This window comes from Amblyomma mixtum, chromosome 7 (assembly GCF_055824585.1).
Source record: "Amblyomma mixtum isolate Tamu chromosome 7, ASM5582458v1, whole genome shotgun sequence".
In the NCBI taxonomy this organism is placed as follows: Eukaryota; Metazoa; Arthropoda; class Arachnida; order Ixodida; family Ixodidae; genus Amblyomma; species Amblyomma mixtum.
The window spans coordinates 32004747-32020196 of record NC_143018.1 but is presented as its reverse complement, the minus strand read 5'-3'; the positions used below and the strand labels follow the sequence as shown (position 1 = coordinate 32020196).

The following is a 15450-nucleotide window of genomic DNA, read 5'->3' as shown; positions in this document are numbered from 1 at the left end:
TGTTACTGACGCGTAAGACATCTGTGAGGTATTTGCATCGTCCTTGTCGTCTGCGTTCGCAGGAAATGGCACTGCAGCGCCCCTGCTTTGGAAGGCGACGTCGCGTACTCTGCTATGCAGCCCAGAGATAGTCTAGGACACGTTACTGACGCTATCTGTCATATACCTTCTAAAACATGCCGTGGCGCTGATGGCAAATCTTCGTAAAATGTTGTGACGTCCCAGCGCCAATCCTGCTTGAATAATTAGGTCTTCTCTTGGCATGTCAATTTTTCCCAACGTTTTCAAAGAAGCTGTCGTAGTACTAATTTTTAATTCTTCAGCGCGCACAGTTCACAGTGACTTCAGGTCTATCTCCCTTCCGTCTTCTATTGGTAAAGTTTTTGAGATAGTCATCCACTCAAAACGGTAATTTGTTACTTGGCTTTCGAACCGGTCATTCTATTCAAGCTAACCTTCTCAGTTTTTGAGTATTCTTGCTCCTGCAGTTTCCTTCCTTGAGCAGGTTGACGCAGTTTATGTTGATTGAAACAAGGCCTTTGATGTAGTAGACCACTTCATTCTTATCTATAAACTGTCCAGCTGTGGTGTGTGTAAATACTAATGCCACAATTTTGCTAGCTACCTAGACGTCAGACAAAGCCGAGGGAGCTACGGGGTACAAATGTCTCGTAACTTTAATGTGAAATCTGGGGTGCCAACGAGTCCAACCTTGGGCATCTGCTGTTCATTCTCTTTATCAATGACGTTGACGAAGTCTTCCTCACTCTCAGACGTCCGAGTACGGTGACGACTTTAAAATATTCTGCACAATCCGATCCACTCATGACTGCAGCTTAATTCAAAAGGATATGAATTCTTTGCACAGACGGTGTCGGTCAAACAAGTTGGACGCAAACAAGACTGCCATGATATCGTTCACGCGCAAGACCTACCCTATTGAGTTCTCTTTCGCTCTCAAGAACCAGACTACTACGAGGGTGTCTGTTGTTCGCTACTTAGGTGTCCACTTCGATGATAAGTTGCGTTTTTGTCCTTACATTCTAGAGGTCAAGAGCAGAAGTCTACGCGTGTTTGGCATGATGACCCGTGTATGCAGGGTCCTACATAGCACTTCATGCGATGCTGTCCTGCACCGGAGCCTTGTTGTGCCGAGACCAGAGTATGCTGACGTTCTACGGAGTGCAATCCACAGAATATTTCCGCAAACTCTCGAAAATGAGCGGAAACGGTTTGTGAGGAATGGCATGGGTCGTGTGGTTTGGCTATCTGCTCCCCGCGACGATTACTGGGCTTCCCTGCGCGCTCTGGAAGCAACCTACTTGGAGACTAGATGGCATATTCGGGATCTTGTCTTCGTCTTCAAGTATTTACAGGGACAAGTTGACTGCATGCACCTAGCATCTTTGGCCAAGCATTGCGCTGCTGTACCGTCCGTGCGAGAAAGCAGTGTGCTTGACCTGTAACCTTTCAAAAGAAGGCCGATTGTGTGAATGATGTATGCGCATAACGCCATGGTGCCATGTGGTCCTGATATATATCATCAGGATTTTAAATATGTCTGGCGAAACGTGCACTCCTCACTGGGAACATCTTTAAACTGTTATGTGCTTGTTTCGTAGATTGTCATTGACTGCCCCGTTTTTATTGTTGTTTTGTTATTGTTTATTATTTTTTTTATGGCGCTGTTTTTTTTCAACATTCTGAGTGCAACACTGTAAAAGATCTATGGCTGTAAAGGGACACATCACAATAAATAGAATTGCTAGACCACGTGAGAAAAGACAGTAAAACACCGATAGCTCCACAACCGCGGTTTGTTGCAAACCCGCAAAAACAACTTTTTCAGCCGGCGCGCGACTGTTGGCGTTTTTGATAACGACACATGACACGAACACCATAAACTGCCTCGGACAATCTTCGTGTGGTAAAAAAATGTCGCCGACGTTAGTGCCGCGACCGTTCCCTGAATACGACTACAGCGCCCCCTAAGTGCCGGCCTATCACACAATTCGTCTTCATACGTGAGCAGGATTTCAAAATCCTGCCTTGATCCGCCACTTCAATCCCTATAAGTTTCCTCGAAGCTGCACCGTTTTAGAGAAGGCCCAGGCGCAACAGGCGAGTGTTCGCCACGCGTTGTCGCCCTCAGCCAACAGATGGCGCCACCAGAGTGGCCAGGCGGCAGGCGCCTCAGTTTTCCCCTCCGCTGGCCTGCTCCGCTCCAGGGGTTCGACTACTCTTTTCATCATTCGCGCCGGCTCCGGCTGCCCGCGGGACGGATGCTCAGATCGAAAAACGAAGAATCCGCCGTGCGGTCGCCCGAAAAAGTTTGGCGCTGCCTCAGCCGCTGCGAGCGAAGTTGTTTCCGCTGTTTGAAGAAAGTTGTGAAAAATTCTTCGCAGAGTTTTCTCACCTGGGTCGCCGCCTGTTGCCAGTGTGCGCGTTCAGTACTATTGCTGCCTATCCAAGGAGACTTCAGTGAACCTTGAAAGTTATTTTGTTGAACGCCTGTTGAGCCTCAATGGTGCAACAATCGTTTGCTATCGAGTGGTCAACTCTGTGGATCTTGTGTGCTCGTTATTGGGAAACAAGCTTCACGTGATCAAATCTGTGGTCGGCGGCTCCTTTCTCGGCTGTGCGTGTACGTCTTCTTCAGCTACTGATACAAGGACGCTTCTTGACCAGCCTCGGTTGTGGTTCAGCATCAACGCTGCTACAGTTCTCTGACTTCAGCAACGTGTGCTGCCCGCGCAGAACGAAGGATTCTGCACGGACGGAATTGCAACTTGTAGGATCACTTTCGGTGTCAACGCCCTGTACCGGCACATTAGAGCCTATTGTTCTATAGAGCTAAAGTAAAGTGGACGTTTAAGACTTCTTGGGTGCTGCCAGAGTGATTCAGTGGCTGGACAGTAGCTAGTTGAGGACTGACTTTGTGCTCAGTCCAGGTGTGACCGCTCCCCAACAGAAGCAAACTTTCTGCGACCAGATTTGCCCTCACTGGGGCGTGAACTTCGCGTGCTTCGTAACTATCTCTTCGCAATTTTTTGTTTGTTATCGCAAGAGGGTGCCTGTGCTCGTTCTGGATTATCGCGTTTCTGCCAAGTCGCCGGACGCCGTGGTTTCTGTGTTTTTATAGCATTAGAGATTATCCCATGCGTGCGCTTAGCGGTGGACGCGCGATAGGCAGCCAACGTTATCTGTGGTGAAAAAACCAAAAATGTGTGAAGCGTCGTCAAGCCGGCTGCGCACCTGTGCCGTAAACGCTCATGACTAGTGACACGTTGCAACTAACCACTACTTTTATCTTAATCTAAAGTTATCCTTGAAGCACCCACGCTTGCCTGGACTGCGGCTTCGTTGTTGCGAACTTGTGAAGCACGGATAACACCAGACGGAATCTACGCCCAGAGGTAAGTTATCTGAAGTTCCCAGCTACTAAGCTCATCCTTTCTTGTTACGCATAACTGTGCGTGTGCGCAAGTTAAAGTGTTATCCGCTGGCAACATTGGCCCGAATAGTGGACATGTATATTTTTTCTTTTCAATTCTGCTCACGCAACATACGCTAGCGCAAGCGAGTTTGCCTTAAATGTACGAATCGATTTAAAAGCGATGCCAGTTGAACGACCGGAAATTACGGTCTGGTTGGTCTATGGGATTTAACGTCCCAAAGCGACTGAGGCTATGAGAGACGTCGTAGTGAAGGGCTCCGGAAATTTCGACCACCTGGGGTTCTTTAACGTGCACTGACATCGCACAGAACACGGGCCTCCAGAATTTCTCCTCCAAAGAAATTCTAGCCGCCGCGGCCGGGATCGAACCCGCGTCTTTTGGGTCAGCAGCCGAGCGCCATAACCACTGAGCCACCGCGGCGGCGGAAATTACGTATCTTTCACATCATCTGGTGCACAGTGAATTGTGGCGCGTTAATAATTTAACATATTCTGGCCCGAATGAAAGGAATGCAGAGATACGAATTTCACTTTTGATTTTGTAAATTTACTGCTGCGAACTTACTGATTATTCAACTTACTTTTCTTCAAAAAAAAAAGCCATCTATACATTTATTGCGATCGTTTTATTGTTTCCGGCATGAACGCAATTCACTCTGCCACGTTTTAACTTTATCTAGTGGCGCATTCCTTTATGCGCGGTTAGTTTTTCTTTGATTTGCGGGCGGAGTTTGTTTCAGCGATATTGCACTGCACGCCATGAAGTGAAATGTGGCTAGCTTGGTTGCGAATCTACGGACCAACTTAAAATTAAGCTTCAAGATGCGCTGCTCAAAAGCACTTCAAACTTTCGTGCTCAGAAACGTAGCTTGCCAGCTACGGGGTTTTACGTAGCCGTCATTTACAAATCCTCGTCACATCCCTGACCCTGCGGGAGCTTTGCAAAACCCGCCGTGCCCCCCCCCCCCCCCTCCTTTCAGTTGCAGTATTCTAATTAACACCCCCCTGGTTAGCGATGAAAGCGCCAAGATGCTAATCTGCAAGTCTTATAGTTTGGCTAACTCCAGATGAATAAAGAAAACAACCAAACAAAAAAAACCCACTGGACTATAAACCTCTCGACTAAACTCTCAGCTCCGCTGAGAGCATACACACGCAGGATAATTAAATCGGACTAGTTAGTCAAGAAAAAAAGACGCAAGAAACTTCGAACGTGTCGCACCTAGATTACTTAGAACAAAGCGGGGAAATACTCCGAAGAAAGTCCTGCCATCCTTGCGTTGAGCAGCGAGCGACAATGGGACGCAGCTGGTGTTGGGAACTTTATTATAATCCACTAACTCCACTCGAAACCCGCAGAATATCTTGGATTTAGTTATTTATGCACCTGATTTTTATTTTACTGGGTAGCCTGTAGGCTGACCGGAAAAGCTTTACGCAGGCACTGAAGAAGAGAGCAGGCAGCTTCACTGCGCCCCTTAATCCCGTAATGCGCTGCGCGAGTTTCTTGCGTTTGTAAAGCGGCCGCAGATGTTGCCGGGCCTGAAATTTCACTCAGGACTTATCTTGGTAACTTGCTGCCAGGGTTTACTTACTCATAGGAGGTGGGGTGTGGGAACGCTAACAAGAACGAAAAAGACAAAATTAAATAAAAAAATGGACCAACCGAGGCCTGTCCCGTCATTCTGTAGATTTTTTTGCGCGTATTTCTTATTCGTTTCCTTCATCAAAATAAACCCAAGCCCGATCCCTCAAACTAACCACACCGTGCGTTGGTCAAATACATTTTAGTTTTGTGCGCTTTTATCACAACGGGAGCGCACGCTGCTTCAGAAGAGAGTAAAAATAAGCATAAAAAAACACCCTCGTTTAAATGTACTAGCGTTAAGCGCGTTTGAGGTATTTTCAGTTAGTGTCACTATCGGTGACATGGCAAGAGAAAAAAAAATGTTTAGTAAGTGGTCCCAAAATGCCTTTCTTAGTCTCATCCCACACTTTTCTCAAGCATTGTGCAGCCTTCGAGTATTCAGGTATCACAGCTAGTTAGATTTCTGTTGCATCCCTTTAAATTATTTTTTTCGTTGTCTTTATTTTTGTACGACCAAAAAGAGTACGTCGTCAAGACACAATGCAACCCGCCGGGGTGGCTCAGTGTTTTTTGCGTTCTCCTTCTGATCCCAAAATCGCGGGTTCCACCCTGGCTGCGGGGAAATACAAAACACGTTCGCATGCTGCACGATGTTAGGCGCATTAAAGAACCCCGGGTGGCCTAAATTTTTCCTGGAGTCCGCCCCTACAACGTCGTCCCTCATACCCCACGTGTGGCTTATAAAGCCTCACTTCACATTTCAGAAACTAACGCTAACAATGAGCGGCTCGTTCATGCCTCATTGCCGCAACATTGCACTGTCTCTGACGCACCACAATGTATCTATAGCCTTCGCAAGCCATCCTAGCGCTCTCATTCTACCTCTAGCAGTTCTTTGTTCACGGTCAGCTGATCCTCTTCCGCATCAATTGTTTGCAACCTTATCCTTTGCATAATCTATAGCATCGGGCCGCATTGTCACTCCCCAGTTTTTCTTTGCCGGCTGCAGGATAGTTCAGCTGCCCATCTTCCGGCGAGGTAGTTACAGTGCCCGCGACCTATATTCTTTATTTTCTCCTCAGCCTGTCAACATCGTTCCTGCTCCTTCCATAAGTTGCTCCACTGGAGCGGTGCGATAAGACAGGTAAATTGCAGAAAGATGAACTGCATTGGGATCCAACTGTGGTTTCGAAACCCTTCAAAGCCTGCGCCCTATCATCCATTACGAAAACATTAATTTCCCCAATGCACACTGGCGACCACTGTTACTGCGAACACATGACTGATTTTTCTTCAAGACTATCGGGTTACTATCCCGCTAGATTCAAGAGGCGTTTTATGGTATCGAAAAACACACGTAGCAGATGACGCGATACTACTGCCGACGACGCCCTAGTGCCTTAACGATGTGATGCAAGCGATAGAGACGCGCTCGCGTGTTCCTGTTAATTGTGACCACCACTGTTCAGGTTAAGGCAACATGAAAAGGAACATTTTATTAGCGTGCACAAAGCGAGTAGTGCGGAGATACCAGTAAGAACCGTATTTTGCGTGTTTTTGTGTGGCCGCATATCTCCTTTAATTGCATCTCAATGTACTTGAAGAAGTATGTTTAAAAAGAGGTCTTCAGTGCGAACTTGCGTGTCCGGCAAATCATGAGCACCCGCCTTGTCTTGTTTTACATTTGTAGCATGCTATGGTATGAATTGCGCCCTGCATGCTATGGTTTGAATATGACAGTGCTCGAAAGCGTCGTTTTGGCGCCAGAGAGCAAAGTTTTTTTCATGTGCTTTGTACGTGCCCGGTCTTCAGTGGCAGTGAGCAGCCCGAGGCAACGGGAAACTGCTCGCATGGGAGGATACGCCAGATACTTACAGTGTCATAGCTGAGCAGTCGGAGACGCATAGATCATCATAGAAGATATTCCAACAAAGCGGCGGCGTGAAGTGTAGGTGCTGTTTGACAGGCAAAAATGAGCTGTCACCGCAGCTGACGGGTCTAATTTAACGACTCTTCGGAGTGTCTGATAGGTGTGGAATGAAAGAGGTTGAGAAATTCTTTGACTTTTTATTTCACGTGGTTGGACAGAAAATAAAAGATAATAAGAAAAGACGGAGTATTACACCCAAAATATGAAGCCGCGAAAGAAGAAAACAAACAAATAATTAACAGGCTGAAGGTAAAAATGGATGATTTTTAGCGCTGCGCCATAGGCCTTCGGAAGGGGCGACAACAAATATGCCCCATCACCTTCCTTTCCTGCATTCTCAGACCATCATGAGCGCGCCAACTGCCAGAGCACATTTTAATACATGACCTGAATTATGTGACACTCTATATCAGGTGACCACTATGTTCCCATGGCGCTTGGAGCGAGCGCTCATGCAAATCCAGTTGTTTCTTACGGCTGAGGTCCGAGTGTAGGGTACCCTCTTTTACCAGGAAGTCAAAACGTAAGGTTGCAACATTCGGTGACGACTTTAAATACGGACTTCAGCTCCAGCTGGTTGGCAGGAAGTTTCCCGCATTCCTTTCAGACACGCATTGTGTTGTGGCAGGGGGAAAAATTTGAACGGTTGTGTGTTTAAATTAGAACCATCAACTGCACAATTATAAAGTGAAGGCCGTAATACTTTAGAATGGCATGAGGATTGATCCGATGAGGATTGTAATGCTATCGAGTTAACAAAAAGAAGGAGTTTGTAACAACCCTTGCTGTGCCATTTCACGTAACCTCGTAACGTCACACAGCCACCTGACTATCAGCTAATTGTTTGACAGATTACGCAGTGCGCCACTGGATTTTTTTTCTCCGATGAGGATTCTAATGCTGTTGCGTTAAATTAGAAAGAAGGAATTTGTAAAAATGTTTGTCTCACTCTGTAAGTGAAATACGATGACCAAAAGTGAGATTGAAGAAGCGTAGCTTGTTTAGCCAGTTGATGCATGTTACAAAGGAATAGAAAAACCAGCAAAAGAGGACGATTCCTGTTTCCACCACTGTCCATGTGTATTTCTTCGCCGAGTGAGCACGTCCAGTTTTGCTGGTTTTTCTATTCCAAAAGTGAGAATATTATGCAAAAACAGCTCAGGCTCAAAGAACGCAGGAAGCTGACAGCACCTGCGTTGTCTAGCGCTGGTCCTCTCTACTTGCTCCGTTTCGTGTTCTTCCGGTGATATCGATAATTAATAATGTACCAACTAGCTCAACTTTCCGTTCGGCAGAAGTATATAACACACTGTTTACCTCAGGCCTAATTACCTGACCACGCAGCGACAGGGCCTAAGTTTTAGACACGAGGCATTTCCGAAAGCGCCATCAACGAAATCATTTGGGAAGGGCGCTGAGAAAGTAAAGCGAATGATGAGATTGAATTCAGAAACTCGCTGCCGCATTTCAGAAACTGTGAACTACGTTGCAAACGCTCCAGAAAAAAACTTTCACAGCGTGGGCAAAGTCATTTGCTTCGCTTAGACCGGCGAGCCTCAGCTCGCAGTCAAAAATAGCGCACAAAAAAGCCTCAGGGCGGCAGCAAGACCGCAAGTGGTTTAAACTTTGCGGGGGAAGAGCACACACTTAGCGAGGAAGGCGATATCTCTTGAAACTGAGAAGGACCCGTTTCTGATGTTACATGATGGAGGCGTTGGAGTTGCAAGAAGACTCCAAACGCGGCGACGGGGTGTGCATCGCGTGGGAGTGGCCGAAGTGAAGTCAACGTTAAGCCGAATTAAAAAAGGGAAAAGGAATGCGGGCTCAGGCGGGATAGTGAGTGCATCTGGCAATTAATCTGGCTTTTAAAATTTCCTGGAGACGGCACCCCGAGAGTCTTTGGCGAGGACGGCCGCTGACGGGCACTTAGAGCATCGTCTGCACTTACGCGGAATGAAAAATGAGGAGAGAGCTAATTTCGTTTCTCTCTTTCTTTCTTTCTTTCCTTCTTTCTTTCCTTCTTTCTTTCTTTCCTTCTTTCCTTCTTTCTTCCTTTCTTTCTTTCTTTCTTTCTTTCTTTCTTTCTTTCTTTCTTTCTTTCTTTCTTTCTTTCTTTCTTTCTTTCTTTCCTTCTTTCCTTCTTTCTTTCTTTCTTTCTTTCTTCCTCTCTTTCTTTGCTTTTTTTCATTTCTTCTCTTATGCTCAAGGTGTAAAGGACGTACGTCACCCATGCCAACCTAGGCATCGCAAGAGCTAGATTACGACGAAGTTCTCTAACAGAAAATAATGGGGGCCTCGACTATTACAGTGCGACTGTAACTTTAGTCATAACTTTTATAAATTCACCATTTACCAATAAAAGCTTTGATTCTAACCTTAACGGGCATGAAAGTACATATAGATAATCGGTTATGACAGATATTTTAACGGAAATTGTCACCGGAATCAACGTTTTATTGAGCTTTGATTTAGACAATAATGAGACTTTAGGGTGGAGATTGTCGCGTATGTTGAGTCTGAGTATTTTAAGGCGGAAGCCTTTAATGTCTCATCGTTGTAAGCAGGAGTTGTCGACAGAAAATGTCACGCTTTTCAATTGGTGGAAACGGTCATGACGTCACAGTGCGCGAATTTCAAACGGGGCGAATTGTACTTTGGCTAGTAACCTTGCAACCAATTGAAGGGATCGTATAGTGATGCTCCAAGTAAGTCGGACTGAGCTTAGTTAATTGCTTAATTGCCCAATTAGCCTAATTAGCTTTACTAGTCAGGCCATATAAATAAATAAAACCGATTAAGAAATTGGTCGAGCTCAGGAATCGAACCCCGGTCTTCGGCGTGAGAGACGAGCATGCTATCCACTCCGCCATGCCAGCTCGATGGTTTGGAATGAACAAAGGCGCGTCTAGTGAATACGGTGTCTTCACCAACTCTCATCCTCCTCCATTCTCTTCCGGCGAGGTTTAGGTTTCCACCGAGAAATGAGAGACATATACATTTCCTTTCCTCAAAAACCAATTTACCGACGAGCGAGGCCTAGAACCGAATGGGCGATGGCGTTCTATGGACTCCTTGGCAGCGTTGCAAGACGCTGTCGCGTTCCACTCTTAGGGGCGAAGCTTAACATCTTAACCACACATCAGTGACCACACTTAAGGTAAAAAAAATGCCCCCCTGAATTTTGTGAGACAGTTACTGCGTAATTTTCTTTCCTCAAATACAATTTTCATTTTCTTCATTACGGCTCCTCTTTATCTATCTTCTTTCACTCCCACTTCCTCCCTTCCTCTACGGTGCGGTTCAGGTGTCCACCGAGATGACAGAGAATTACTGCGCCATTTCCTTTCCTCAAAAAGCGTTGCGTTCAAAGGGCAAGGCATCGCGCCGAACGGGTGGTGGCGTTCCGTGGACTCCCCGGCAGCGCTACAACGCGCTGTCGCGTTCCACTCCTAAAGGCGAAGCTTAAGCGTCATTAATTAGTAGTTAATTAGTATTCAGGCATTAATCAGTAATTAACCATTAATTAGTGATTTGTCATCACTTAGTAATTAGTACTCAATTATATGTGACGCCACCAGTGCCACAGAAACAGCGAAGGTGGTGCGGAAAACGCTTCCGCCTCTACCCACTTTAGGTAGTCAAAGTGCCCCTGAATTTTTTTGCGTTAAACAAGGGGATTTTGTTTTACTTAAAAGAAAGCATTTAAATATGTAAAAGGCGTCTATGTTAATCCCAATTATTCACAAAGCGATACTCTCTCATGCAGTGATTTATATGAAAAAAAAAAGGTTACGTTTTCGGGGAGAAAAATACCGAAATGAAATTTTGCGACCGCCAAATATGGTAACCCAGACATATGCCCTAAACATGAGGACGCTTTGTCCAAAGCATTTTCAGGGATTTTTTGGTCGGTTTTATGCTGAGTCTGTTTTTTTTTTTCTATTTCCATTGGTCGATTCTTGTGTGAAGAAATAACTGCACTGACGCTTTCTGTTGCCGAATGTGGTATCCAAGACAGATGCAACAAGCCTCTGACCACTTCTTCCTAGGCATCAGAAAAAAAAACACAATTTGGTTTTTGAGGAAAGGAAATGGCGCAATATCTGTCTCACATCTCGGTGGGCCCCTGAACCACGTCGTAAGGAAAAGGAGGAAGGTGGGAGTTAAAGAAGAGAGGAAGAAAGATTGGTTTGGTTTGGTTTATTGGTGTTTAACGTCCCAGAGCAACTCAGGCCATGAGGGACACCGTAGTGAAGGGCTACGGAAATTTCGACCACCTGGGGTTCTTTAACGTGCACTGACATCGCACAGTACACGGGCCTCTAGGATTTCGCCTTCATCGAAATCCAGCCGCCGCGGCCGGGATCGAACCCGCGTCTTTCGGGTCAACAGCCGAGCGCCGTAACCACTGAGCCACCGCGGCGGGGCAGAGGAAGAAAGAGGTGCATCAGAAATCTTAATTTTTTTAGGTCCACTGCTTAAAATAATTTGGTTTAATTTGGTTTATGGGGTTTAACGTCCCAAAGCGACTCAGGCTATGAGGGACGCCGTAGTGAAGGGCTCCGGAAATTTCGACCACCTGGGGTTCTTTAACGTGCACTGTCATCGCACAGTACACGGGCGTTGAATTTCTCCTCCAAAGAAATTCAACCGCTGCAGCCGGGGTCGAACCCGCGTCTTTCAGGTCAGGAGCCGAGCACCGTAGCCACAGAGCCACCACGGCGGCTAAACTAATTTGTTTCTTCTCATCGGTTACCTGCGATTGATCTAAAACGTGCGGTTATTGGTTTCGCGTTTTCCCGCGGTAATAAATACTGCGAGATTTTTGGTGAAACACTGAAAAGGAAAACCGGTTTCTTAAGACTGAGTTGCTCAAACCACCAAAGCGCTTTTTCTTTCTCTAACTACCGTCTTGTTCCCGGAAAATATATTCCTCCTTACTAAGGCGCTTGTGTAGCTGAGCTGAATGTCTAGACAACCGCAGTTGCTCCAGTGGTATTTATGAGTAATCAAGTTCTATTTATAAGGTGGCCAAGTCGCGAGCAGTGATTTTATCTTGAATTCACGCGCTAGATATCTTAGTTTTCTTTGGAGTTCAATGTGGTTATAAATTTTTTACTGCTTGTTAGTAACAGAGATAATAAATTGTTCAGGAAGACCGCGAACGTTCTCAGCAATTACTGGTAGAAAGCGGAGAAAGAGTACTTTCTCAGAGTAGTGTTATAAATGAATAAGTGTACTTCGCATGCGTTCATTAGGAAAAAAAAAAAGAGGTTATATTCCTGCCTGTAGTAAAGCGAGGCTTTTTTTTTTTTTGCGGAATGCGGATATTTCTATGTACATTAAGGAATTCGCCAGTTGCAAGCGTTCCCATAGAGATGTACGCTCTCAATATATGTTCGCGTGACGACAGTACTGCAACGCGCGGGGTCCGAACGTAATGTGCACTGCGTAGAGTTTCACTAGGGGAGGGGCAGTACACGCTTCAATGTGCACTCACTGCTGATGGAAAGTATGCACGTATTTCATCTTTTAATTTCGAATATTCATATCGAAATTTGATTTGCTAAATTGCACACTTGATCAAACTTTACCTTCTCTCTGTGAAACTGCACACCGCGTTAAGCCAAACAAGTAATTGGAAGCATGCTTGGCTTCATCGCTCGGTCACAGATTTTGTGAGGCTGGCTCATGAGTTTTACGCGCAAAGCCGTGTTTCTCTTTGACTTGTTAGGCTGTGGATAGGGACATCAGTTGAAGCGAATGACCCCAGTCGAACCGCATTGCAGTATAAATATGGCTCAAGGGCGATTTAAAAATTTCGGAGAAGAAGGGCATTGAAAGCATTTTAGCTACAGGGTTTCCGGGAAACCACGCAAAAATCCGACAAATATTTGAAATGCGGAACTGTTCTGAATAAAATGAAAGCTTGTACTCTAATACTATGCTCCAAACAAAAAACGTTTCCACTGTTTTCCTCCGGATAAGAAACTTTGGATGATGTTGGTTTTTCTTGTGTAATTTATTCTCAAGACACTCACAAGACATCAGGCAACTACGTGGAGACGGCTACAAACAAACTCATACCCAAGTCGCTACACATACAGTAAGATTTGGCCTACGCAATACACTCCAGAATGCGTGTGGTGCGGAGAGATAGCCAGCCTCTGCCACTCCACATGGGGCTGTCGGGCGAGCCCGATAGAGCCCAAAGTTACAAACCCGTCAGACGAGCAGTGGGAACAGCTTCTGTCCAGCTCCGACCGGCAAGATCAGCTCGAGCTGGTTGAGCGGGCCGAGGAGGCAGCAAGAACCAATGAGATCCTGCACCTGGGAACACCACCTGCTGCTCAAGACCCCAACCCCTAAGCGCCGTCCCATTTTGCGGAATAAAGTTTTATACTAGTACTCTGATCTAGCCTATTCACCTACCTGTGTTTGTTATGTTTGTTTTTTATAAGCTAAAACACTAAGCATATTGCTGGGGAAATGACTTCCCGACGCGGCTTCGACCTGCTTTTGTATATTTGTTTGTGTTTTAATATTGTAAAGTTTAAGGCATTAAGTGGCATGCTGTCATGACCTTCCGACACTGGAACAACGGCGCCGGTGCCCGCATACAAGGCACGCTGTTTGCTAATGCGTTTTTTGTTTTGCCGTACAGCACTTACAGGATTACTCTCTTTATAAATTTACGGGGCACAGTTTTGCTCTTGCCTGGCTCAGTTTCTGTTGCTTCAGTGTAGATATATGAGCAGAATGAGCCACAAAAGTGTTTGCCAAGTGTTGCTGTCGGGCCAGTTGGTCTGATCCTTAATTTTTCATGACAGGTTTTTTGGGCAAAAAATACGACACTTGGACGTGACGACAGAACGAGCAACATGATTTACGTTCGTCCTGTCGTCTCGTCTACGTGTCGTATTTTTTTGCCCAGAAAACCTGTCACAACGAAGTGTGTAGCAGAAAAGTGTATCCCCTTTTCGAAAGCGGAGGAATAACTGTTAGTGACGTCATTTGACATCGTGAGAATACATTTACCAGTGGCGTCCCACTCGAGCTCCACAAAACATCATCTCCGCGCCACTCTCTGCGTATTTCGTTTCTCCCAACACTGCACGCACCTTGCTGCGCACCGGTAATGACGCTTGTGCAACGTGCGGAGAACGTTGATGCCACACACCGCCAATCTGGGCCGCCGCTTTCTAAATGTGGAAACGCGACGCGACTAACTACGTAATGAGAACGACGCAGTAGACTGTGTGGGCCCTTTCTCACTGTCTGAGTGCAGCCGCAGACTGTCGCGAGGGAGCACAGATGTGCACACAATGGCATTTGCGTGTAGCTGGAAAGGTTAGAAGAAGCTGTCGCTGGGCACCTAAGAACGCTGCTATACAAAAAAACGTACAGAGGAACAAAGTACGCAATGTAGGTTCAGTATCGAAGCAATTTACAGGTCTCACTACTGCTGACTACGCAATGACATTCTTGCATTCTGGTAGTATTGTGTTTAAGATCATTGTTTCATAATGAACTGATCCAATTTAGGCACAACATTCCCTTCTGAAACGTTCCATGTGAGGCGTTGTACGTAATTGTAGCTATAGAAATCGATATGAAATTGAAGAATACATAAAACCATGTGTTCTCTATAAGTTTCCTCAGGGACTTCCCCATCGTTTCTTAGTACGCTAACGCGATAATGTTAGAAGCCGCATGGGGGAAAAATTGCATCGTTGGTCACGCAATTCCGAGGGCCAGAAGACGTTACAAGATCGCAACTGACGTCATGAGGTTAAAAAATGGCAACTATACGTTTCGATGTATTTTTATTCAGACTGTGTCGCCAACTCTAGGCAACTTCAGGGAAACATTCGCGGGGAGATGCACGGCCGGATTAAGAAAAATGGGGTCCCTGGGCTAATGCGAATGTAGGCCCCTTCTCCCTTTCCCTCCACTGACCCCCCTGCACCCTGCTACACTACTGAAATATATCCCATGTTTCATTGTAATTACACCTATCTAAAAAGAACGAAATGCGATCAGTAGCATTCATGCAACAGTAACGCAGTAGCATTAGATTTACAGCGCACAAAACACAACGCGACTCTCGGAACGCCCGCCACATGTACAGTCGGGGACAAAAGTCTCCGGTCCACGTGTTCCTGAAACGAAGCTCATAGCTCTACTATCAGACAGCGACTGGAGACCAAGAACAAAAAAATAACTTTTACCTCCACAAGTGTGGTCTCCATCCGCTGAATAATAATAGAGCTATCGGCTTCGTTAGAGGAACACGTGGTCCGGAGACTTTTGTCCCCGACTGTACATTTTTGGCCGAGCGCCGAACGCCGTGCACGGAAGAGCCACGTGAGCCTACCGACAACTTGCGGGGCTGCACCGCAGTGCGCTGCGCGCGCCGCCTACTCTCCTCTTTCAGTGACACCTACACAAGCCGACAGTCGGGTTTTTGTTCGC

The 15450-nt window shown here is 46.1% G+C and overlaps 2 protein-coding genes across 2 annotated transcripts in view; both read left to right on the top strand.

The window, feature by feature from the left end:
• The first annotated feature begins 908 nt into the window (after positions 1-908).
• Positions 909-1466, top strand: LOC149335557 (uncharacterized). The gene has a single exon (XM_089553971.1). It carries the CDS (start codon positions 909-911, stop codon positions 1464-1466), a length of 558 nt encoding a protein of 185 aa, XP_089410097.1.
• An 822-nt stretch (positions 1467-2288) lies between these two features.
• The window catches only part of LOC149335555 (trissin receptor-like), a 311374-nt gene continuing 298212 nt past the window's right edge, over positions 2289-15450 (top strand). Inside the window, exon 1 of the mRNA XM_089552170.1 lies at positions 2289-3416. The gene's annotated coding sequence lies outside the window, so the exon portion shown is untranslated. The remainder of the gene's footprint in view (positions 3417-15450) is intronic.

Bases quoted from the DNA above. Each gene is read 5' to 3' on its own strand.
- LOC149335557 (XM_089553971.1), top strand. From the start codon at position 909: ATGATATCGTTCACGCGCAAGACCTACCCTATTGAGTTCTCTTTCGCT.